General features: G+C 42.7%; 1 protein-coding gene across 4 annotated transcripts in view; it reads left to right on the top strand.

Moving 5' to 3' along the window:
* Positions 1 to 454: 454 nt before the first annotated feature.
* The window catches only part of brd3b (bromodomain containing 3b), a 29,647-nt gene continuing 5,415 nt past the window's right edge, over positions 455 to 24,686 (top strand). Inside the window, exons 1-11 of one of the 4 annotated variants that reach the window (XM_033618857.2) lie at positions 455 to 585; positions 12,513 to 12,848; positions 13,089 to 13,200; positions 15,294 to 15,431; positions 15,644 to 15,791; positions 21,799 to 21,968; positions 22,101 to 22,496; positions 23,307 to 23,435; positions 23,537 to 23,719; positions 23,970 to 24,202; positions 24,301 to 24,599. In XM_033618857.2, the coding sequence (XP_033474748.1) occupies positions 12,757 to 12,848; positions 13,089 to 13,200; positions 15,294 to 15,431; positions 15,644 to 15,791; positions 21,799 to 21,968; positions 22,101 to 22,496; positions 23,307 to 23,435; positions 23,537 to 23,719; positions 23,970 to 24,202; positions 24,301 to 24,599 (1,900 nt within the window). In that variant the 5' untranslated portion in view covers positions 455 to 585; positions 12,513 to 12,756. Of the gene's footprint in view, positions 600 to 661; positions 905 to 12,512; positions 12,849 to 13,088; positions 13,201 to 15,293; positions 15,432 to 15,643; positions 15,792 to 21,798; positions 21,969 to 22,100; positions 22,497 to 23,306; positions 23,436 to 23,536; positions 23,744 to 23,969; positions 24,203 to 24,300; positions 24,600 to 24,686 lie in introns of those variants that run through there. The other 3 variants (XM_033618856.2, XM_078171126.1, XM_078171125.1) reach the window with 3 other exon arrangements.

Below are 24,686 nucleotides of genomic sequence, written 5' to 3'. Positions count from 1 at the left end.
TGTGTTAAAAAGAGTTTCAATAGAACGAAAACAAATAAATGTGTCCAATATTCTTCACAAAAAGTAGCTGTGTCTGTTGATTATTAATGACTGAACGATAAACTGTGTCATGTATCGATAGACAGATCACTTATTGATTAAAATCAGTGATTAAAAGCATTAGTCTCTTCTGCAGCAGCGCACAGCGGGCCTCAGGGTCTCTGCTGCCGCTCTGCATGCTGGGAAACGTAGTTCCGGTGACGGCGCCATTCTGAACCAGGTAAACCTCAGCAGCCAATCACAACGGCCCAGCCATCCTCTCAGCCAGTCACTGCCCTCCAAATGACTCACCGGCCAATCACAGCGCCTCACATCCCCCAGCAACAAATCATAGTTCCTCGAGCACCCCGCAGCCAATCACAGCGCCCCACACACACACCCGGCCAATCCGATCACAACAACATCCATGATGCTGCTCGCCACTGCGCCTGCGCAGACGGGAGACAGCTGATAACTCATCTATTATGCTACTTCGCTAAATAAAAAAATCTTCCAGAAAAGTGACCGGAGGCCGCCGCTGGACGCACCGGAGGACCGAGACACAAAGTAAAGACGGCTGTGTGAGCGGTACCGGGGGGGCGGGGGGGTGAGCGGCTGAACGGGGCGGAGGGTGTGCGGAGTGTGTCGGTGTGTGTCGGAGCCTGGCCGCCGCTCGGCGCCTTCAGACAAAGCTCAGCTAACAGGCTAACGGCTGATTAGCTAGCCAAACACGGAGCGGTAACATCTGCAAAGATCGGCTCCGCGAGCGCGTTAATCCGCTCGGTGTGCGACTCATTAACGATCAAACGACCAGATTTCCGCTTCGACGCGCGCTCACGCACCAACACGAGCGCCATTTATCACATTACTGATATTTACGTCTTCGGTAAGTAGCCTAGCTTCAATTAGCTAGCCACCTAGCTTCTGTTTTGCCTTGGCTTGCCCGCCATCTTTTTAAAGCAAGATAAATGGGATGTTTCGTTAGCCTGCAAAAACCCTCACACCTGAGCAGGTGGAGCAGTTAGCGCGAGGCTTTCTGTGGCAGTGAGCAGAAAATGAGCGGGTGGAGGTGTGTGAATGTGGATGGGGTCGCTGTTGACTGGATTTGTGCAGTTAGTTGGTCAGCAGTGGGTCTGTTAGCAGTTAGCTCGCTGGTTAGCCTCTGAACCGCAGCAGCAGCATGCAGGGAGGGAGGCAGAGCCAGCAGCCGCCGGACTCTCACATCTGTTGATCCGAGCAGGACCTCACTGTGACCGGACTGTTAGAGGAGGTGTGTCCGGGAGGCAGGTAGGAGCTCCAGGCACCTGCCAGGTATCTGTTACTGTCTGTAAACACTGAACCGAACTGACTGGACAGAGACCAGCTCACTGCTACAGGTCTGTCCGGTCACACAACTGCCGGGCTTCACTCAGGAGTACTCTGTTACTGCACTAAAGTACTCTGTTACTGTACTAAAGTACTCTGTTACTGCACTCACGTTCTTATATACAGTGTAGTAATACTCAAGTCCTGGTTCAGGATGTTACTGAGGTGAAAGTGTTAATATCTAAATGTATTTTAAAGGTCATATTCTGCTCATGTTCAGGGTGTTACTTGGACTCTGGGTCTCTAATATATTGTATTTACTAAATAATAATAATACAGCGTAGTATCAAGATATGTTTGTGTGGCAATATCAAATCATCACATATCGATTTTTTATTATAGAAATTATTAACATTACTAACACAAATAAAACATAGGATAACTACTAGAATAAAACAATCAATAGCTTTTTCAGAATCAGAAACTCTTTATTGATCCCTGAGGGAAAACTGTGATTCATTACAGTCACACTGATGCAAAGAATAGAGAATTTGAAGGAGTCAGAGTATGAAATAGAAGTATGTAAATATAAAGTAAGAAAATCCAATAAAACCAAAATAAAAATGTGCATTATGCTTCAGTGTTTAACACTAGGACTTAAGGTATTGAGAATAAAACGTAAGTGTAAAACTATACAAATATGTGCTACACATAACATACATAGCATACTGCATATAAACTAGTGTCACATTCAGACATGTAAACAACACAATAAACAACAGAATAAAGACAAGAATAAACAAATATTTACAGGTATGTGTATTAAATGTTGAATAAATGTAAACGTTCAGGAGGTGCTGGTGAGAATAAAGTCAGTAAAATCAAAAAGTAATAATTGTACCATCACTCACTGTTGCACAGTAGAAACAGAATAGATGAGTGTGAGTTATAAATGCAGACAGGTGAGTGAAGTCCAGGCACCAGTGTTAATGACACTCTGCATCTGTGATGAGCAAACCTTTTTGGCCCCAAAGCTCAAGACACACCTGTATTAATATCTGTGCACAACAGTCTCTAACGTGTGTCATCACTCTTATCACAACATAAAGATGTGTTTATATTCACTAACTATTCATGAAATACTTATTAACAATATGATTCAAGAATTCAGTTTAAACTTTTTAAATGTAATCAGAGCACCAATAACATGTCCATTTAAACATGAAATAATGTGAGATCATGTGATGTGTCACACACTTGTAATGCAGCCGCACAAACAGGTTCCCTGTGAAGATTTTCTTCATGTCATTACAGTAAATTACATTTGTAGCCACAGTTTGCCTCTTTATTAGGAAATGTGTGCACACAACATACTGAAAAATTCATGGATAACTTTCTGTGTAGGCCTCGTAGAAAACAACTCAAATAAGGGAGAGATTCAACATCCTCAAATGTTCACGGTGTGATAACTGGGAAACACAATAATGTTGGTATCAGCCGATATTGGCTTTAAAATGATCTATCAGAATCAGAATCGGCCAACATTCTTATTTCCATCGTATTTCATGTCTCCATCTGCTGGTGGGCTGTTGTGATAAAATATGATGTTTATTTCACAACAGAAGAGACTTGGTGATTGCTAGAATTAAGTGGGAAAAAGTGGATATATATCGATATCAGTATCGGTCAAAAGAGTTGTTAGATATCAGCATATCAGATATCGGCAAATAATCTGATGTGGTGCACGTGCACCCCTAATTCTGTTGTTAAAATGTTGTGACACTCGGTGACGAGTACATAATGACTTGTTTTGGACTTGAAACTCAGAGTTTAGGACTTCTCAGTCCTGACTTGGATGTTGAATTGGCACTTGAGTGCAGTATGACTCCAAAATAATATCACAGTATTTCAGGGTATTTTTGCAACAATGATATTTTGACAAATTAAAAATAATGTATTTATATTAATTTAAAACATAGAATGGCAACAAAATATGGAACAGTTTTATCTCAACCGCACAGTTTGTCTTTATATAAACAGTGAAACATAAAACAAACAGAAAATGAAATTAAATGAAAAATGAACCCTCATACATCACGATATGAATTTTTCATATATTAAAAACTAAACCGGTGTCATCGTGCACGAGATGATAAGCCACGCCCCTGTTGAGTGCAAAGACCTGAGACTTGCAAAATGACGACACGTCTGTATTATGGTGTAATAACTGACATGAATGTGTTTATCAGTTTGATGTTGCAGCTCGTTTTAATGACTGAAGATACTGCTGGGTAGATTCATCTATAATTATACAGCTCTATTGATTATTGGTTATATTTTGTGTCAGTAATCTGAGTCTGTAAAAGAACTAAAGCTGTCACATAACGTAGAGATGAGGAGAAATACTCAGGTTAAGTTCCTCACAACTGTAATAAAGTACTGACGTTGTACTTAAATGTGCTGCTGGTGATTCAGAGAAACTGTGCCGAGGATTGTAGGTCATAGATTATAGATTATAGGTCATAGGTCATAGATTATAGATTGTGCTCCGTATGATTCTGAGTGTGTGGCATTAATTTCAGCAGTCATATCACTGTGTGGTTATGAAAGTGAAATACTTTGTGAAACTCTGCACAAGAGAAACGTCGCTGTTTATTGTCCCAGAGTGAGATTTATATATTTGTGTATATTCACAGGGTTTTTATAACTGCGACCAGACGACTGTGATGTGCAGGAAATGTTTGTAGTTGCTGGATGAAATCTGAGTGTTGATTAATCATCCTGTTGATTTTTGAAACGCAGTTTTAGTTTCTGATGTGATGATTCGCTGCTGATTTCTCACATACATGATAATGAAAATGAAGTTTTGAAGTTTTCACTGTGGCCTTTGACAAACTGTGATGTGAACTCTTTCATAGACTAAATTGCTTATTGATTGACAGATAATGAAAATAATCAATAATGGATACTCACAGCTTTGATTGAATTTTGAGTTGAAATTATGTTGACGAATAATTCCGGTCAGTAGTTATAAATATCCTGTAAACCTGTCAAATACCAGTTGATCCATTAATTAGTTACAAATTGAATCATCTGTGATTTTGATTATTGATCAGCAGGTCTGTAAGAAGTCAGTTTTATAGTTATTAGGCTTATAAGTCATTAAATAGTCTTAAATTTAAATCTGTGGGGTCTTATTGGCACAAACGTTTGAGCTAATTAAATATATATATCCATCTTTTAGTTTCTTTTTATCAGAATGAGTCGAGTTCTTCTGGGTGAAAGTTTCTGATGTTACAGATCTTTAAAGTGACCTCTGAACCTGATGCTGTGTTTACTTTATACTTAAATTAGTGCTGCACGATTAATCTAATCACAGTCCCGATGTCAGGCTGTGCGATTACATAACTGCATAAAAGTTTGCGATTTAATGTAAATAAACGTTAACGTGCGCGCCTGTGAACGCATTCTCGGAACCCATCGGCTGTATCGACGTCTGACTTCCTGCAGACGGCGATACAGCCTCTGGGGGCAGACCCCCGATTTTTTGGCATTCCAGTTTGATTTGGGCGGAGGAGGCGAATTTCCGTTTCCGACTTCCGTTTATATATAAGTAAATATGCCATTGCGATGGATTCAGAGTTTGCAGTGACGCCAGTTATGTTCCGCCTCGTTAGTTCACCGCACGGACCGTTTAACCTGCCAACAACTGCAGCCGGCTCAAATGTGATTGGTCAATATCACACGGACTACAAACAGCCTAGCACCAGAAACCAGGCCTCTTCCTCTCTTTTTCCAGAGGCAAGATCTCCTGGGTTTGTCTACAGACTCTACATTCACTGAATGTGGAGTCTGTATATAGAGACTACTGTGAACGTGACTGCCTCTCCTGTAATGTGTGGAGTTTGTTGACATCATGCCCACAAGCTATCCTGGTGTGTGCAACACGTATGGTCAGGTGACCAGCTGGCGTGCAGCAGTGACCAACACAGACAGGCTGAGTTGTCTATCACATGGCGATACTTTGTATTCAGGTATGGCGACGTTGAACAGAAAGACGTGCTGTGTAAAAGTTTAAAAGTTAAAGTCGCCACGTCCCGCGGCAACACGACCAATCTATATCAGCACTTGAGACAGCACAGAGAAAAGTAGGAAGAGTGCATGTGAGAGAAAGACGAGCCGTGTAACGTTAAAGACAAAGAGACAACTGAAAGACACCAGAGCCTCATAAAACAACATCCAAGCACAGTTAAGCAAATATCTGTAAGTGTCACGGGGAAATCATGGACTCCATAACAAATGAAAAACTGAGCAACTTTGCTCAGGTTCGGCCCACTTGACATGCTGCTGTGTTGTGCTATGCGGTGCTGGAATTTGTCATTTACGTGACAACGCCTGAACGCAACACAGGCTCGCTCCACTGTGTGTACAGTGTCGTGCTGCGCTGCTGTGTGAGCAGCGTGTTTGACTGTGCTCAGTCTGTTGATGGTCATTGACACACTGTCTGTCCATAACAATAACTGTCAGGTCAGTGCCCCCTGATATAATGTAGGGAAACACTGAGTCAAGCAACAAGACTCATGATACCATTTATTTAATATATTTTAATCACAACCACAAATCGCGATATTGTCCAATCAAATCACAATCGCACATTTTTATCAAATCGTGCAGCACTACTTAAATGTACCTGTTGGTGAAGTTTAGATCAAACTGATGATATTCCTACATAAACACAGACCTTACATGCGACCGACCTTCATACTCACCTGCAGCGCTTAATTAAGAAAAAGATGATTTGTCCAAAGATCTGTCTTAAATTTGGGTTAAAATATCTTTAATAGGGTTAATGTAGGGTCTGATACCTGCAGACTAGAGCTGGGCGATATGTCCTGAAATTATATCACAGTATTTTAGGCTGTATCTCGATGCACGATCATCAAGGCTCAGACTGGGAGACAAACTCAAACCTAATATTCCTAATGTAATCCCTCTGTGACAGGACAAAGCTGTAGAGATTACTACTGGGGCTTTTTGCCCCCCCCCCCCCGAAAGTAATCGTCAATAATGTAGATATAAGTAGTAGGTGGGTGAAGACCAGTGTTGACGGTAACTTTATAAAGTGACATCACCTTAAAACCAGGGGGAAAAAAACACCATTTATGCCATGTCACGATATGATATCCAAAATCTGAGACGATTTACAGACTCACATCTCTATAACGATGTGATATCTTCATATGGCCCCGCCCTCCTATAGACTTCCTGTTTGTTCCTCAGACTCAGTGCACGCTCACAGAAAAGGAGGCGTTTGTTGGCACTCGATTGTTTGAACACACAGAACTGATCGATCACATGCCGCCTACATCCACCTTTGAAAAACATAAAAATTATTACAGTAAAAACCAACTCTGTTTATTCTGTTAAGATGAAGGAGAGAACTGATAGAAAATAACTCGTCCTGTGAGTGTATTTATTGTGACTGAGTTTATTTCTGATGTGACGGCGGCTCATTCTGCAGCTCTGAAACTTTAATCTGACCGCAGCAGGTTTAAACTCAACTGCATCTGTTTACTGACTCTGATCTGTAATGACGGAGACGTGGAAATCACTTCTGTCTGATGGAATGTAGAGCTGCAGCTTTATACCAGTGTTTTATATACTGTGGTATGAATATTGGTGGTTTATTATAAAAAGAAACCTTTTACACATACTGCTGTTAAAAATAGTTTTAACTATCGTAATACCGTGTCAGACAGGAGTCAGGTTAATCTCCAGGGCTGGTACCTGCGGTTATTCCACAGGCTAGTTAATAACATGTCGGGCAGGAAATCCAAAGTGTGGGATCATTTTGAGAAGGTGAAGGACGAACCCAAGGTGATATGTAAACTCATCTTCATTGGTCGACTACAAACATGACGTATCATGTGAAACATGGAAGTAGCTACATGCCCATTAGCCCACAGCGTCATTAACAGGCGGCTCGCTCAGTGTGTGACGTGCACTTGGAGATAAAATATAGGCCTATATTAATGAAGGTTCATTAGTACGGTTTGTATTTCTCTGTAATGTAGCACAGTGTTAACAATGTTACTGATACTATTCTTTCTCACACCTTCAACTCAAACCACCAAAATATATCATTTAATCATTACATTCATATCAGAAACATGCAGGAGACTAGTCCACTGATGGACCCTGATGAGGACTGTTGGTCCACTGATGGACCCTGATGAGGACTGTTGGTCCACTGATGGACCCTGATGAGGACTGTTGGTCCACTGATGGACCCTGATGAGGACTGTTGGTCCACTGATGGACCCTGATGAGGACTGATGGTCCACTGATGGACCCTGATGAGGACTGGTGGTCCACTGATGGACCCTGATGAGGACCGTCGGTCCACTGATGGACCCTGATGAGGACTGTCGGTCCACTGATGGACCCTGATGAGGACTGGTGGTCCACTGATGGACCCTGATGAGGACTGGTGGTCCACTGATGGACTCTGATGAGGACTGTCGGTCCACTGATGGACCCTGATGAGGACTGCTGGTCCACTGATGGACCCTGATGAGGACTGGTGGTCCACTGATGGACCCTGATGAGGACTGTCGGTCCACTGATGGACCCTGATGAGGACTGATGGTCCACTGATGGACCCTGATGAGGACTGGTGGTCCACTGATGGACCCTGATGAGGACTGTCGGTCCACTGATGGACCCTGATGAGGACCGTCGGTCCACTGATGGACCCTGATGAGGACAGTCGGTCCACTGATGGCCCCTGATGAGGACTGCTGGTCCACTGATGGACCCTGATGAGGACTGGTGGTCCACTGATGGACCCTGATGAGGACTGTTGGTCCACTGATGGCCCCTGATGAGGACTGGTGGTCCACTGATGGACCCTGATGAGGACCGTCGGTCCACTGATGGACCCTGATGAGGACTGGTGGTCCACTGATGGACCCTGATGAGGACTGTCGGTCCACTGATGGCCCCTGATGAGGACTGGTGGTCCACTGATGGACCCTGATGAGGACTGTCGGTCCACTGATGGACCCTGATGAGGACTGGTGGTCCACTGATGGACCCTGATGAGGACTGGTGGTCCACTGATGGACCCTGATGAGGACTGTTTGTCCACTGATGGCCCCTGATGAGGACTGGTGGTCCACTGATGGACCCTGATGAGGACTGTTTGTCCACTGATGGCCCCTGATGAGGACTGGTGGTCCACTGATGGACCCTGATGAGGACTGGTGGTCCACTGATGGACCCTGATGAGGACTGTTTGTCCACTGATGGCCCCTGATGAGGACTGGTGGTCCACTGATGGACCCTGATGAGGACTGTTTGTCCACTGATGGCCCCTGATGAGGACTGGTGGTCCACTGATGGACCCTGATGAGGACTGGTGGTCCACTGATGGACCCTGATGAGGACTGTCGGTCCACTGATGGACCCTGATGAGGACTGTTGGTCCACTGATGGACCCTGATGAGGACTGATGGTCCACTGGGGACAGTCTCAGTCGAGTTCGCCCTACTGAACACATATCTGTATAATGTATATTAATATTTTTGAGTTGACGCTGGACAAAGACAGGCTTCAGTGAATGCCAGTAGCGTTCTTAGCCTTCATGTGTTCAAGGTTTTTGTAGGTGGATTAACAGGTCAGTTGTGTTGCAGCACAGACAGGTCACACACACTCTGTAGCTCATTTGTTCTATAAATCCAAAATACCCCCAAACAAACGGTTGATGATGGTTGACGAGGAATGATTTGGTGGTGTTCGTAGTTTTAGTCGAAGAAAATTCAAAATATTTTATTCCTGATGTTTCTGTGTTTTCTCTGTAAACTAATCCAGTGGTTCTGATTCATGGATCATAAATCAGACTCAAGGTGACAGGTTGTATAAAATAATGTGTGTGTCATGTCTCCAGCAGTGTGTGACAGATTTAAGGGCTGATTTACGAGCACACACTCACTGATCATCATCTGAAAAGCTCAACATCTCTCTATTTATGCTCTCAACAAATAACTAATGTGAGCCAACTAGGATTTGTCCCCAGGTTCACTGTAAACTCTGACTTATCCATGTGACTGTTAAGAAGCAGAAACATAACTTGTTTCTTCATGTGCAACATGTTAGTCTGGAGGTTTAAACTGGTGTCCTCTCACAGAGTTGGTGATTCAAACTAAACTTTCATCTCTGTCAGAGAAAACTGATCTGAGTTCAGACTGTTTACTTACAGCACAGCTACACTCACAGATAACTGAGCCTCCTACCTGACTGTCAAACACCATCAACCCACAAACCTTCTCCAGTCCGGACTGAGTGGAGTCCTGCGGGGTGAAGCTGTGAAGGCTGCGAGCGGAGCTAGCTGCTAACAGCCACCGCTGCAACTAACAAACTCCACAAATCCATTCAGCAGCTCCACCATCCACAGTCAGACACACACGGCTGATTATTTACTGCTGAATTACAGCTCACAACTCGCACCAACCCAAACATCCTGGTGCAGACTATTTACTGGAGTTTACAGCCTGTTGTTCATCAGGCATCAGAAGATCATTACAAGCTGTCAGTGTCCGACAGTCCACCTCATTTTCATTTTCATCACGTCTAGTCAACAAGAATCATTAAAAATATTTTTCAATACTCATCTGTGTGAAGGACTTACTAACGAGCAGAACCTTACGGCCGGGCTCCACCGGCTGCAAACGTAAGCGTCACGTCAGCACAGTGTAGCGTCGTGGCGTATTCATTTGGGCTCCACTGACTGCGTACGGAAGCGACACGTAGAGAAGCCAGCGGGGTTGTTTACCGTTTGCTGAGCCGAGAGGCTGCATGTAGGCTGCATGAAATGTTAAAGCATTTTCCACCTAAGTTATTACATATATTTGAGTTATCTGCAAGTTTACTGTACTGTTTGTCATCTACTCGCTTTCAAATGTCACGCCACGGACATTTACACAATGTCACGGATAAACATGGGTAAATGCATGAAAAAAAAGTCATCACATATCACCTCTGATAATGGTTTATTCATTTAAAAACACATTTAGCACACTATTTCATGTAGTTTTTATCTGCTGGAGGGTCGCGTAGGGGAGCGTAGCACAACAAAAATAGAAGAGCCGCGTAAAATAGAGAGTTGTCGCGCGACAGACGGGGGTTGTCACGCAGCTCCCGTTGCCGATGGAGCCGCTGTAATTGATTAACGGGGGCGAGCTGCTACAGGACTCGAGCTGTAGTTAACACTACTAACAGCATGAGTTAGTGTCTGTGCACATGTTGAGCTTCCAGCTATGTTAATACAGACACAGGCTAATATAACATGATGAGTTAGAGTTGTTCGGACCACTTTTGGACTTGTTTGCCCACATATTTATACCGAGAGGTCTTTGGATCCGTTCTGCTACTACGTCTGCTTCTTCTTCTTCTGGTGGACCAGGTGCGTTAAGTGCATCTTTACGATGCATACCGCCACCTATTGCACCGGAATTGTAACGACAAGCTACATTCACAGACATTGAGTCCCATTATAATGTGTTTATGAGCGAGGTCGAACAGGTAGCGCCAAAAGCATAAAAATCTATATCTGGCGGAGATAATTTATTCGTGGCGCACCACCACAGATAAATGAATGTATGGGAAACACTGGAAAATAATGGGGGCGGCTGTTTTGACATGCGTCGTACGCCGCCGGTGTGTTTTGGCCTTAACACAGGTTGGAAGCCAACGTAGTGATTGTGATGAATATGGGATTAATTGCCCTCAGGTGTCGGTCAGTGTGATGTAGGCTGCACAAACACTGAGAAACCTTTGATGGGGAGTTTCTCTTATTTTACCTGCTTCGTATGCTGGTAAAAGTTTGAGATAATGTTTAAAAATGGGAACATGAAATATTAGAAGTGGTAAAAAGAAATGGTATGAATGCTGGGGGGTCGTTTAACCTTTTAGTATGACAGTTTGACAATGCCAGTAAAATGGTGAATTAAAGATGACGTCTTTAAAACCCAAAGATTTCAGTTAACTCTCAGACTGAAAACACCAGGAAATATTAACATTTAAGAAGCATTCAGTTTTTATAACTTTGCTTAGAAAATGACTAATTGTCAATATGACTAATTTAGTTCAGATTTTTAACGTTATTCAGTTTCTGTTAATATGCACATAGACACACACGGGGTCTCGTTCATGAAACGTGAGCAGGATGAATTTGTGTGTAAACTGTTGTCAGAAGGAAATTTATTCATCAATATGTTAGCAACTCCGATCTTTTCGTAGGCACTGACAAAATCTACGCCTGCGTCTGACTGATCGTAGTGTCAATAAGATACTGAACGTTGATGTTGTCATATTAGAAATTACACTTTTGTTCATATTGTGCTGTTACGTTCACACAAAGATGAATTTGAAGTGAGTTCAACAAATAAAATAAACCAGCGCGCTCCTCCTCTGCCCTCTGAGTGCAGCGCATCCCCAAACTGTCATTTTTCTTTAATTTAATCATCACAGACGTGATGTGGGAGATGTAAACATTATTTCAGGTTTGGTTTAACAAGACCTGTCGATGTCTGACTCCACCCACAGCGGGCAGCGTGTGAACCTGAACCTGTTAGAGATTTGGACGGAGACGCTGTGATGTCGTTACCTGTTGTTAAAGTTAACGGAGGGCCACTGTGGCATCAGACTGTCTGGATTACCATGTTTTAATAGTGCTTTAATTTAAATACAGAGACAAATGATGCTGAGGCGGAGACGTCTCTCTGATGATGTAAGCAGCAGAGAGCTGGGAGTGGGTGGAGCCTTCTGTACTTGTTTGTTTTTTGCATCAAGTTTCATGTCAAACTGTTTTTGTTTAACTATTTGGATGGTTCCTCCGACAGAGGACACAGAGTTAACGGCCTCTGATGTACCTGTCCTTGTCACACCTCCACTGACAGAAGGAAATCAAATGTGTTGCACCTGAAATAACTTCAGTTTCAGTGTCAGTAAAGTTTCTGTCTCTGTTTGCGACTCACAGATTTACAAACATTTCATGAGGGAGACCCAGTGTGTGTGCGCGGTACATTAAACTGTCTTCACTGAACATCCTACAGTGTGAAATGTTCTAAAAAGACAGGACGAGCTAACGATGCTAATGATGCTAACATTGTGTCCTCTCTGTCCGTCAGGTTGTGCGATGGGAGTTTGTCTCCTCGGGGGAAAACATCGAGCTGAAGAATCAACACCAACAACACCTGAACTGAACACACACTAACACACACCTGTGTGCCCCCCCCCCCCCCACACACACACACACACACCCACACCCCCACACACACACACACACCCTCGGCACACAGAGGGAGTTGTTTTTTCACCTTCAGGTCAGACACTGCCGTCCCACAGTGCATTGCAGCGTCACCGTCGTCCACCATGTCGGACGCCCCCGAGGCTGCGCCCCCCAGCCCCCCCACCCTCACCAACCCGGCCCCACCTGAGGTCACCAACCCCACCAAACCCGGCAGGTAAGAAACACCTGAGACTCCTTCAGTCATTAGACGTCATCACCACCACAGTTCACTCTCAATCGTCACAGTGATTGGTCAGAGTTGTGATGTCATCATGTGTGGTGTTAACTCTGATTTCTGCCTCTGTCCACCAAATGAGCTGTGAGAATAAATCACAGTAGACGTGAACGTCTCTCGGTGGTGACATCAGCAGGAAGTGAGCTCGTCAGTGACGTCGTCTCTGTTTGTGTCCCGCAGAAAAACCAACCAGCTGCAGTACATGCAGAACGTCGTGGTGAAGACTCTGTGGAAGCATCAGTTCGCCTGGCCCTTCTACCAACCTGTGGACGCCATCAAACTCTGCCTGGCAGTACGTTACCACACACACCAGACGCACACCTGTCTCACTGCACACACACCTGTCTCACTGCACACATGCCTGATTATTCAACAGGAAGTAGTAACAGCCTGTACCTCACGATTAATAAATGAGTAATGAGTTGCGGCAAATGACAAAAAAAATGTGATTCTTTTAAACTACTATCTCTGAAAAAATAAGTTGTGATCACTTGCTATAATCACACTGAACATCACAACAACAGCTGCAAAGGTTGTTTATAGTTCTCTTCTTTAGATTTATTGAACTAGATTCAAAACATGGACTCCAGTAATGTTGCAAAAAATCTTGAGTGAATATTGACGCTCTCAAACCAGACGATGTGACTGTAAAACAACATGTTAGCTCCATCTTCTGTAAACATAACATTTTAATACATTCAACACATATTGTCTGCATTCACACAGTGCGCATTCTGTTGTCAGTACACAGCGTTTCTCCACACTGCAGTGCCTTAAATGCATTTGATGACGCGTCTGATGGCGTTTCAAATGACGCCGCATGCACGACGACTTCCAGCTTAGTTTTTTCAAAACACACAAACACACAAACACATTAAACACACATTAAACACACATTAAACACACAAAAAAACACACACATTAAACACATTAAACACATACATTAAACACACAAACATTAAACACACACATTAAACGCACATTAAACACATTAAACTCACACATTAAACACACATTAAACTCACACATTAAACACACAAACATTAAACACACATTAAACACACACAAAAAACACACACATTAAACACAAAAAACACATTAAACACACATTGAACACACAAACATTAAACACACATTAAACACACACATTAAACACAAAAAACACACACATTAAACACACATTAAACACAAAAAACACACACATTAAACACACACATTAAACACAAAAAACACAAACACACAAACATTAAACACACATTAAAAACATTAAACACACACATTAAACACACATTAAAAAAACCAAAAACACATTAAACACACACATTAGACACACACAAAAACACATTAAACACACACAACACACATTAAAAACAAAAACACAGGTTAAACACACATTAAACACAATAAACACACATTAAGCACATATTAAACACATTACACACACATTAAACACACATTAAACACATTAAACACACATTAAATACACACATTAGACACATTAAACACAAAAAACATTAAACACACACAAAAACACATTAAACACACAAAACACACATTAAACATATTAAACACACATTAAACATACAAAAAACACATTAAACACACATTAAACACATTACACACACATTAAACACACACACTAAACACACACATTAAACACACAAAAAACACATTAAATACACACATTAAACACAAAAAACATTAAACACACACAAAAAACACATTAAACACACAAAACACACATTAAAAACACAGGTTAAACACAGGTTAAACACACACATTAAACACACACATTAAACATACAAAAAACACATTAAACACACATTAAACACACAAAACACACATTAAAAACACACAAACACGTTAAACACATGTTAAACACACAGTAAACACACTTTAAACACACAGTAAACACACATTAAACATGGCTTAATAGCGACAGTTTCAAACACAAATCAGCTTCACTATAACTCGCAGCATTCACAGACAAACACTTGTCTTTATCTGGACACATTTTCCCCACAAATACAACATGCTAACATTATTAGCACAAGCCTATGGCATTTTACATTGTATAAATTAGCCTAGCAGCTAGCAGAGATTTCCTCTGCTCATATTTCAGCCAGGATAAATCACACACAGTGTGTGGAGGCTTTATTGTCTTCACAATTTATTGTTTCTTATCTGTGAAATTAAAGTAAATCAAAGCTTTGTTTCCACTGAGGGAAATGGTTTCAGCTTACAGAGACAGACAGGAGGTCTGCGTCACTGTGACGTGGAGTTACATCTCTGGGGAGCTGCACGTCAGGCTGCAGCGTAGGGTACGGCGTTGATGCGACGCATAAGTAAAAGGCCTGCTTAAGCTAACCATGTCCATTTTTCCAGGACTACCACAAGGTCATCAAGAACCCGATGGACATGGGAACCATTAAGAAACGTCTGGAGAACAATTATTACTGGAGTGCCAGTGAGGCCATGCAGGACTTCAACACCATGTTCACCAACTGTTACATCTACAACAAGGTACTACTACTATACTACTGCTGTACCAGTACCCTCACGGTACTACAGTTTTACTTTGTACTTTGAAGGTACGGACCGTAGTGTTGCAGTGACACCTGTCTCAGCTGTGAGCTGTGCAGGAGGTGGAAGAAGGCAGTGTGGCACTGCTGCCACTAGATGGTGCTGTAGAGTTATAGTACTGTCAGAGTACTTTTTAAATACCTGTGTTTCAGCCCACAGATGACATCGTCCTCATGGCTCAGGCTTTAGAGAAAATCTTCCTGCAGAAAGTTGCTCAGATGCCTCAAGAAGAAGTCGCTCTGCTGCCTCCACCTCCCAAAGGCAAGAGCAAGGGCAAACAGCCTGCCGCCGCTACTACAGGTACGCATACAGTACTACTGTTACTCCAGGTACACATACAGTACTACTGTAGTACTCCAGGTACACATACAGTACTACTGTTACTACAGGTACACATACAGTGCTACTGTTACTACAGGTACACATACAGTACTACTGTAGTACTACAGGTACACATACAGTACTACTGTTACTACAGGTACACATACAGTGCTACTGTTACTACAGGTACACATACAGTGCTACTGTTACTACAGGTACACATACAGTGCTACTGTTACTACAGGTACACATACAGTGCTACTGTTATTACGGGTACACATACAGTACTACTGTTACTACAGGTACACATACAGTGCTACTGTTACTACAGGTACATATACAGTACTACTGTAGTACTACAGGTACACATACAGTACTACTGTTATTACGGGTACACATACAGTACTACTGTTACTGCAGGTACACATACAGTGCTACTGTTACTACAGGTACATATACAGTACTACTGTAGTACTCCAGGTACACATACAGTACTACTGTTACTACAGGTACACATACAGTGCTACTGTTACTACAGGTACACATACAGTACTACTGTAGTACTACAGGTACACATACAGTACTACTGTTACTACAGGTACACATACAGTGCTACTGTTACTACAGGTACACATACAGTACTACTGTAGTACTACAGGTACACATACAGTACTACTGTTACTACAGGTACACATACAGTGCTACTGTTACTACAGGTACACATACAGTGCTACTGTTACTACAGGTACACATACAGTGCTACTGTTACTACAGGTACACATACAGTGCTACTGTTATTACGGGTACACATACAGTACTACTGTTACTACAGGTACACATACAGTGCTACTGTTACTACAGGTACATATACAGTACTACTGTAGTACTACAGGTACACATACAGTACTACTGTTATTACGGGTACACATACAGTACTACTGTTACTGCAGGTACACATACAGTGCTACTGTTACTACAGGTACATATACAGTACTACTGTAGTACTACAGGTACACATACAGTACTACTGTTATTACGGGTACACATACAGTACTACTGTTACTGCAGGTACACATACAGTGCTACTGTTATTACGGGTACACATACAGTACTACTGTTACTGCAGGTACACATACAGTACTACTGTTACTACAGGTACACATACAGTGCTACTGTTATTACGGGTACACATACAGTACTACTGTTACTACAGGTACACATACAGTGCTACTGTTACTACAGGTACATATACAGTACTACTGTAGTACTACAGGTACACATACAGTACTACTGTTACTGCAGGTACACATACAGTACTACTGTTACTACAGGTACACATACAGTGCTACTGTTACTCCGGGTACACATACAGTGCTACTGTTACTACAGGTACACATACAGTACTACTGTTACTACAGGTACACATACAGTACTACTGTTACTACAGGTACACATACAGTACTACTGTAGTACTCCAGGTACACATACAGTACTACTGTTACTACAGGTACACATACAGTGCTACTGTTACTACAGGTACACATACAGTACTACTGTAGTACTACAGGTACACATACAGTACTACTGTTACTACAGGTACACATACAGTGCTACTGTAGTACTACAGGTACACATACAGTACTACTGTTACTACAGGTACACATACAGTGCTACTGTTACTCCGGGTACACATACAGTGCTACTGTTACTACAGGTACACATACAGTACTACTGTTACTACAGGTACACATACAGTACTACTGTTACTACAGGTACACATACAGTACTACTGTACTACTCCAGGTACACATACAGTACTACTGTTACTACAGGTACACATACAGTGCTACTGTTACTACAGGTAAACATACAGTACTACTGTAGTACTACAGGTACACATACAGTACTACTGTTACTACAGGTACACATACAGTGCTACTGTTACTACAGGTACACATACAGTGCTACTGTTACTACAGGTACACATACAGTACTACTGTTATTACGGGTACACATACAGTGCTACTGTTACTACGGGTACACATACAGTACTACTGTTACTACGGGTACACATACAGTGCTACTGTTATTACGGGTACACATACAGTGCTACTGTTACTACGGGTACACATACAGTACTACTGTTACTACGGGTACACATACAGTGCTACTGTTACTACAGGTACACATACAGTGCTACTGTTACTACAGGTACACATACAGTGCTACTGTTACTCCGGGTACACATACAGTGCTACTGTTACTACAGGTACACATACAGTGCTACTGTAGTACTCCAGGTACACATACAGTACTACTGTTACTACAGGTACACATACAGTACTACTGTAGTACTCCAGGTACACATACAGTGCTACTGTTATTACAGGTACACATACAGTACTACTGTAGTACTCCAGGTACACATACAGTGCTACTGTTATTACAGGTACACATACAGTGCTACTGTTACTAAAGGTACACATACAGTGCTACTGTTACTCCGGGTACACATACAGTGCTACTGTTACTAAAGGTACACATACAGTACTACTGTAGTACTCCAGGTACACATACAGTACTACTGTTACTCCAGGTACACATACAGTGCTACTGTTACTACAGGTACACATACAGTGCTACTGTTACTACAGGTACACATACAGTGCTACTGTTACTACAGGTACACATACAGTACTACTGTAGTACTACAGGTACACATACAGTACTACTGTAGTACTAAAGGTAAACATACAGTGCTACTGTTACTACAGGTACACATACAGTGCTACTGTTACTACAGGTACACATACAGTACTACTGTAGTACTCCAGGTACACATACAGTACTACTGTTACTCCAGGTACACATACAGTACTACTGTTACTCCAGGTACACATACAGTGCTACTGTTACTACAGGTACACATACAGTGCTACTGTTACTCCGGGTACACATACAGTGCTACTGTTACTACAGGTACATATACAGTACTACAGTTACTCCGGGTACACATACAGTGCTACTGTTACTCCGGGTACACATACAGTGCTACTGTTACTACAGGTACACATACAGTACTACTGTTACTCCGGGTACACATACAGTGCTACTGTTACTACAGGTACACATACAGTGCTACTGTTACTCCGGGTACACATACAGTGCTACTGTTACTACAGGTACAAATACAGTACTACAGTTACTCCGGGTACACATACAGTGCTACTGTTACTCCGGGTACACATACAGTGCTACTGTTACTACAGGTACACATACAGTGCTACTGTTACTACAGGTACACATACAGTGCTACTGTAGTACTACAGGTACACATACAGTGCTACTGTTACTACAGGTACACATACAGTGCTACTGTTACTACAGGTACACATACAGTGCTACTGTTATTACGGGTACACATACAGTGCTACTGTTACTACAGGTACACATACAGTGCTACTGTTACTACGGGTACACATACAGTACTACTGTTACTACAGGTACACATACAGTGCTACTGTAGTACTACAGGTACACATACAGTGCTACTGTTACTACAGGTACACATACAGTGCTACTGTTACTACAGGTACACATACAGTGCTACTGTTATTACGGGTACACATACAGTGCTACTGTTACTACAGGTACACATACAGTGCTACTGTAACTACGGGTACACATACAGTACTACTGTTACTACAGGTACACATACAGTACTACTGTAGTACTCCAGGTACACATACAGTACTACTGTTACTACAGGTACACATACAGTGCTACTGTAACTACGGGTACACATACAGTACTACTGTTACTACAGGTACACATACAGTGCTACTGTAACTACGGGTACACATACAGTACTACTGTTACTACAGGTACACATACAGTACTACTGTAGTACTCCAGGTACACATACAGTACTACTGTTATTACAGGTACACATAAAGTACTACTGTAGTACTCCAGGTACACATACAGTACTACTGTTACTCCAGGTACACATACAGTGCTACTGTTACTACAGGTACACATACAGTGCTACTGTTACTACGGGTACACATACAGTACTACTGTAGTACTACAGGTACACATACAGTACTACTGTTACTACAGGTACACATACAGTGCTACTGTTACTACAGGTACACATACAGTACTACTGTAGTACTACAGGTACACATACAGTACTACTGTTACTAAAGGTACACATACAGTGCTACTGTTACTCCAGGTACACATACAGTACTACTGTAGTACTACAGGTACACATACAGTACTACTGTTACTACAGGTACACATACAGTGCTACTGTTACTACAGGTACACATACAGTACTACTGTTACTACAGGTACACATACAGTGCTACTGTTACTACAGGTACACATACAGTACTACTGTTACTACAGGTACACATACAGTGCTACTGTTACTACAGGTACACATACAGTACTACTGTTACTACAGGTACACATACAGTGCTACTGTTACTACAGGTACACATACAGTGCTACTGTTATTACGGGTACACATACAGTACTACTGTAGTACTACAGGTACACATACAGTGCTACTGTTACTACAGGTACACATACAGTGCTACTGTTACTACAGGTACACATACAGTGCTATTGTTACTAAAGGTACACATACAGTGTTACTGTTACTACAGGTACACATACAGTGCTATTGTTACTAAAGGTACACATACAGTGCTACTGTTACTACAGGTACACATACAGTACTACTGTTACTACAGGTACACATACAGTACTACTGTTACTACAGGTACACATACAGTACTACTGTTACTACAGGTACACATACAGTGCTATTACTAAAGGTACACATACAGTGCTACTGTTACTACAGGTACACATACAGTGCTACTGTTACTACAGGTACACATACAGTACTACTGTTACTACAGGTACACATACAGTGCTATTGTTACTAAAGGTACACATATAGTGCTACTGTTACTACAGGTACACATACAGTGCTACTGTTACTACAGGTACACATACAGTGCTATTGTTACTAAAGGTACACATACAGTGCTACTGTTACTACAGGTACACATACAGTACTACTGTTACTACAGGTACACATACAGTGCTATTGTTACTAAAGGTACACATACAGTACTATTACTACAGGTACACATACAGTGCTATTGTTACTAAAGGTACACATACAGTACTGTTACTCCAGGTACACATACAGTACTACTGTTACTCCAGGTACACATACAGTGCTACTGTTACTACAGGTACACATATAGTACTACTGTAGTACTACAGGTACACATAGAGTACTACTGTTACTACAGGTACACATACAGTGCTACTGTTACTACAGGTACACATACAGTACTACTGTAGTACTACAGGTACACATACAGTGCTACTGTTACTAAAGGTACACATACAGTACTACTGTTACTACAGGTACACATACAGTATTACTGTTACTACAGGTACACATACAGTACTACTGTTACTACAGGTACACATACAGTGCTACTGTTACTACAGGTACACATACAGTACTACTGTAGTACTACAGGTACACATACAGTGCTACTGTTACTAAAGGTACACATACAGTACTACTGTTACTACAGGTACACATACAGTATTACTGTTACTACAGGTACACATACAGTGCTACTGTAGTACTACAGGTACACATACAGTGCTACTGTTACTACAGGTACACATACAGTGCTACTGTTACTACAGGTACACATACAGTGCTACTGTAGTACTACAGGTACACATACAGTATTACTGTTACTACAGGTACACATACAGTACTACTGTTACTACAGGTACACATACAGTGCTACTGTAGTACTACAGGTACACATACAGTGCTACTGTTACTACAGGTACACATACAGTACTACTGTTACTACAGGTACACATACAGTACTACTGCAGCACTAACAGTACTTTTTCTGTCTGTCTGTCTCAGTGAGTCAGCAGGCGGAGTCTTCAGCCTCCCCTCCCCCCTCCTACCCCTCCCCTTCTCCCTCTCAGACACCTGTCATCTCAACCACGCCCACACCGGTACAGACCACACCCCCCGTCTCTGCCCCGCAACCCCCGGCAACCATGATGCCGTCTGCACAGCCCGTTGTAAAGGTAACAGATGTGTGGTGTTGGGCAGCATCACGTGACCCAAGTTAGAAAACAAAACACTGATACATCTGACTCCACCCATCTGTCCGTCTCAACCTGTCTGTCTCTTTCTCCACCTGTCTGTGTCTCTAACAGAAGAAAGGTGTGAAAAGGAAAGCCGACACCACCACTCCCACCACGTCGGCCATCTCTGCTGGTCGCGCCGACTCTCCGTCCGCCCAGGACACCAAACCGGCCAAACTTGGCTCGTCCCGCCGTGAGGCTGCTGCCCGGCCCGCCAAGACCCGAAGGGAGACAGTTGAGGAGGTGGCGGGGGGTGAGGTGGGAGGCGGCGGAGGGGGAGCTGGGAGGAGTAAGGGCGGTAAGCTCGGTGAGCAGATGAAACACTGCGACGCCATCCTGAAGGAGATGCTCTCTAAAAAACATGCCGCTTACGCCTGGCCCTTCTACAAACCAGTGGACGCAGAGGCACTGGAGCTGCACGACTACCACGACATCATCAAACACCCCATGGACCTCAGCACTGTCCGGGTAATGCTCACACACACCGCTGAGTTCAGAGCAGGTGTTGAGTCCTGTGTCATCAGTGTAGATGTGATGTCTGGTCTAATGTTCAGGGATCCATCAAGAGGCCGATTTAAAAAAACAAAAAAAAAGAAAAATCAGAGGCCCTAGAATGTATCCAAGTGGGAGTATGTGCAGCTTGTTGAATTTACTGCAGTTATAATCACCAAGAGGAGCTGAAGTCACAGCCGTGTAGATAATATGTGAGCTGTCAGACGCTCCAGCCTGAGTTAAAAGGTAATAGTCACAGTATCAACAGCGGTTTCTGGGAAGTGCTGTAAAGTTTAGTTGATTCAAAACACACGTTTTCCCCACCAATACAACATGCTAATGTTTTTAGCACAAGCCTATGGCATTTTACATTGTATAAATTAGCCTAGCAGCTAGCAGAGATTTCCTCTCCTCATATGAAGCCAGGGACAACAGCAATATTTAACAAAGGTAACGTTACTAAATTCAGCTCCATTACAACTCACAAGGTTCACTGACAAAACAACTGTCTCATACTAAACACGTTTTCCCCACAAATACAACATGCTAACGTTATTAGCACAAGCCTATGGCATTTTACATTGTATAAATTAGCCTAGCAGCTAGCAGAGATTTCCTCTGCTCATATTTCAGCCAGGATAAATCACACACAGTGTGTGGAGGCTTTATTGTCTTCACAATTTATTGTTTCTTATCTGTGAAATTAAAGTAACAGTGTCAGTTCAATGCAGAAGTATAAATTTCGCCTTAATTTTTACATTTTTAATATCTGTTTCCCCCCGACAGAAAAAGATGGATAAAGGAGAGTACAGCGATCCTCAAAGTTTCGCCACTGACGTCAGGTTAATGTTCTCCAACTGTTACAAGTACAACCCTCCAGACCACGAGGTGGTGGCCATGGCCCGCAAGCTGCAGGTACATACAACCTCCAGAACGTTCCAGAACATTTCAGAATCTTCATCTGATTGATTTCTCTGCTCAGTAAATATAAATCTTTCTCTTGTCTCTGTCCTCAGGATGTGTTTGAGATGCGTTTCGCTAAGATCCCAGACGAGGGCCTGGAGCCGTCAGTCCCATCTACAACACCAGTGGTCAGTAAAAGCACCGCCTCCTCTGACAGCAGCAACAACTCCTCCTCCGACGAATCGTCTGACTCAGAGGAGGAGCGAGCCACGCGGTTGGCTGAGCTACAGGAGCAGGTTGGTGCTGCCGACCAATCACAGGTCAAGAACATCCTGGTTTTCTTCTTTTTTAATATTGTTGTAGATTTAATGAAACTTAAGAAATTCTGTTTATTTGATTTTCTATAAATTATTTTTGATATAAAAATACTGATCCTACTTATGAGCACATGGTTTTAGATTGATTTCTAGAATGACTCACCTGTGGAAGGCGTTTCTAAATATTGATGGGAGGTTAGAGGTATTGATAATCAGTGTATTCCACCAGTTGAAGGCGGTGCACGAGCAGCTGGCCGTCCTGTCCCAGGCTCCTGTCAGCAAGCCAAAGAAAAAGAAAGAGAAGAAAGACAAGGAGAAGAAGAAAGAGAAGGAGAAAGACAAAGGGAACAAAGGCAAGATGGAGGAAGAGAAGAAGCCCAAGGCTGCTGCTCAGCAGCCCAAACCAGCCAATCAGAAGAAAGCGCCAGCCAGGAAAGCCAACAGCACGGTGACCGCCACGAGGTACGTCTCAGTTAGTTTCCTTTTTCTTTACATCAAAGTTTTTTAGGAGATTTTTCATGAAACTGCTGGGACTGAATTCAGAGTGACTGTGTTTTTAGGCAACCTAAGAAAGGCAGTAAGGCGTCGGGCGGTGGCTCAGCCAACGGAGACGATGGCGAGGAGTCATCACTGCCAATGTCGTATGACGAGAAACGCCAGCTGAGTCTGGATATAAACCGGCTGCCGGGGGAGAAGCTGGGCCGTGTCGTTCACATCATCCAGTCCAGAGAGCCATCGCTGAGGGACTCCAACCCTGACGAGATCGAGATCGACTTTGAAACCCTCAAACCCTCAACACTTCGAGAGCTGGAGCGCTACGTCAAATCCTGCCTTCAGAAGAAGCAGAGGAAGCTACTGCGTAAGTTCTGAGTATTAATATACCACATATATACTACTACTCAACACTACTCGGGTACATACGGGACACTGCTTGCGTACATCCTCA

The sequence above is a fragment of the Epinephelus lanceolatus genome, chromosome 9, assembly GCF_041903045.1.
Source record: "Epinephelus lanceolatus isolate andai-2023 chromosome 9, ASM4190304v1, whole genome shotgun sequence".
NCBI lineage: Eukaryota > Metazoa > Chordata > Actinopteri > Perciformes > Serranidae > Epinephelus > Epinephelus lanceolatus.
This window is presented reverse-complemented; position numbering and strand designations above follow the sequence as displayed.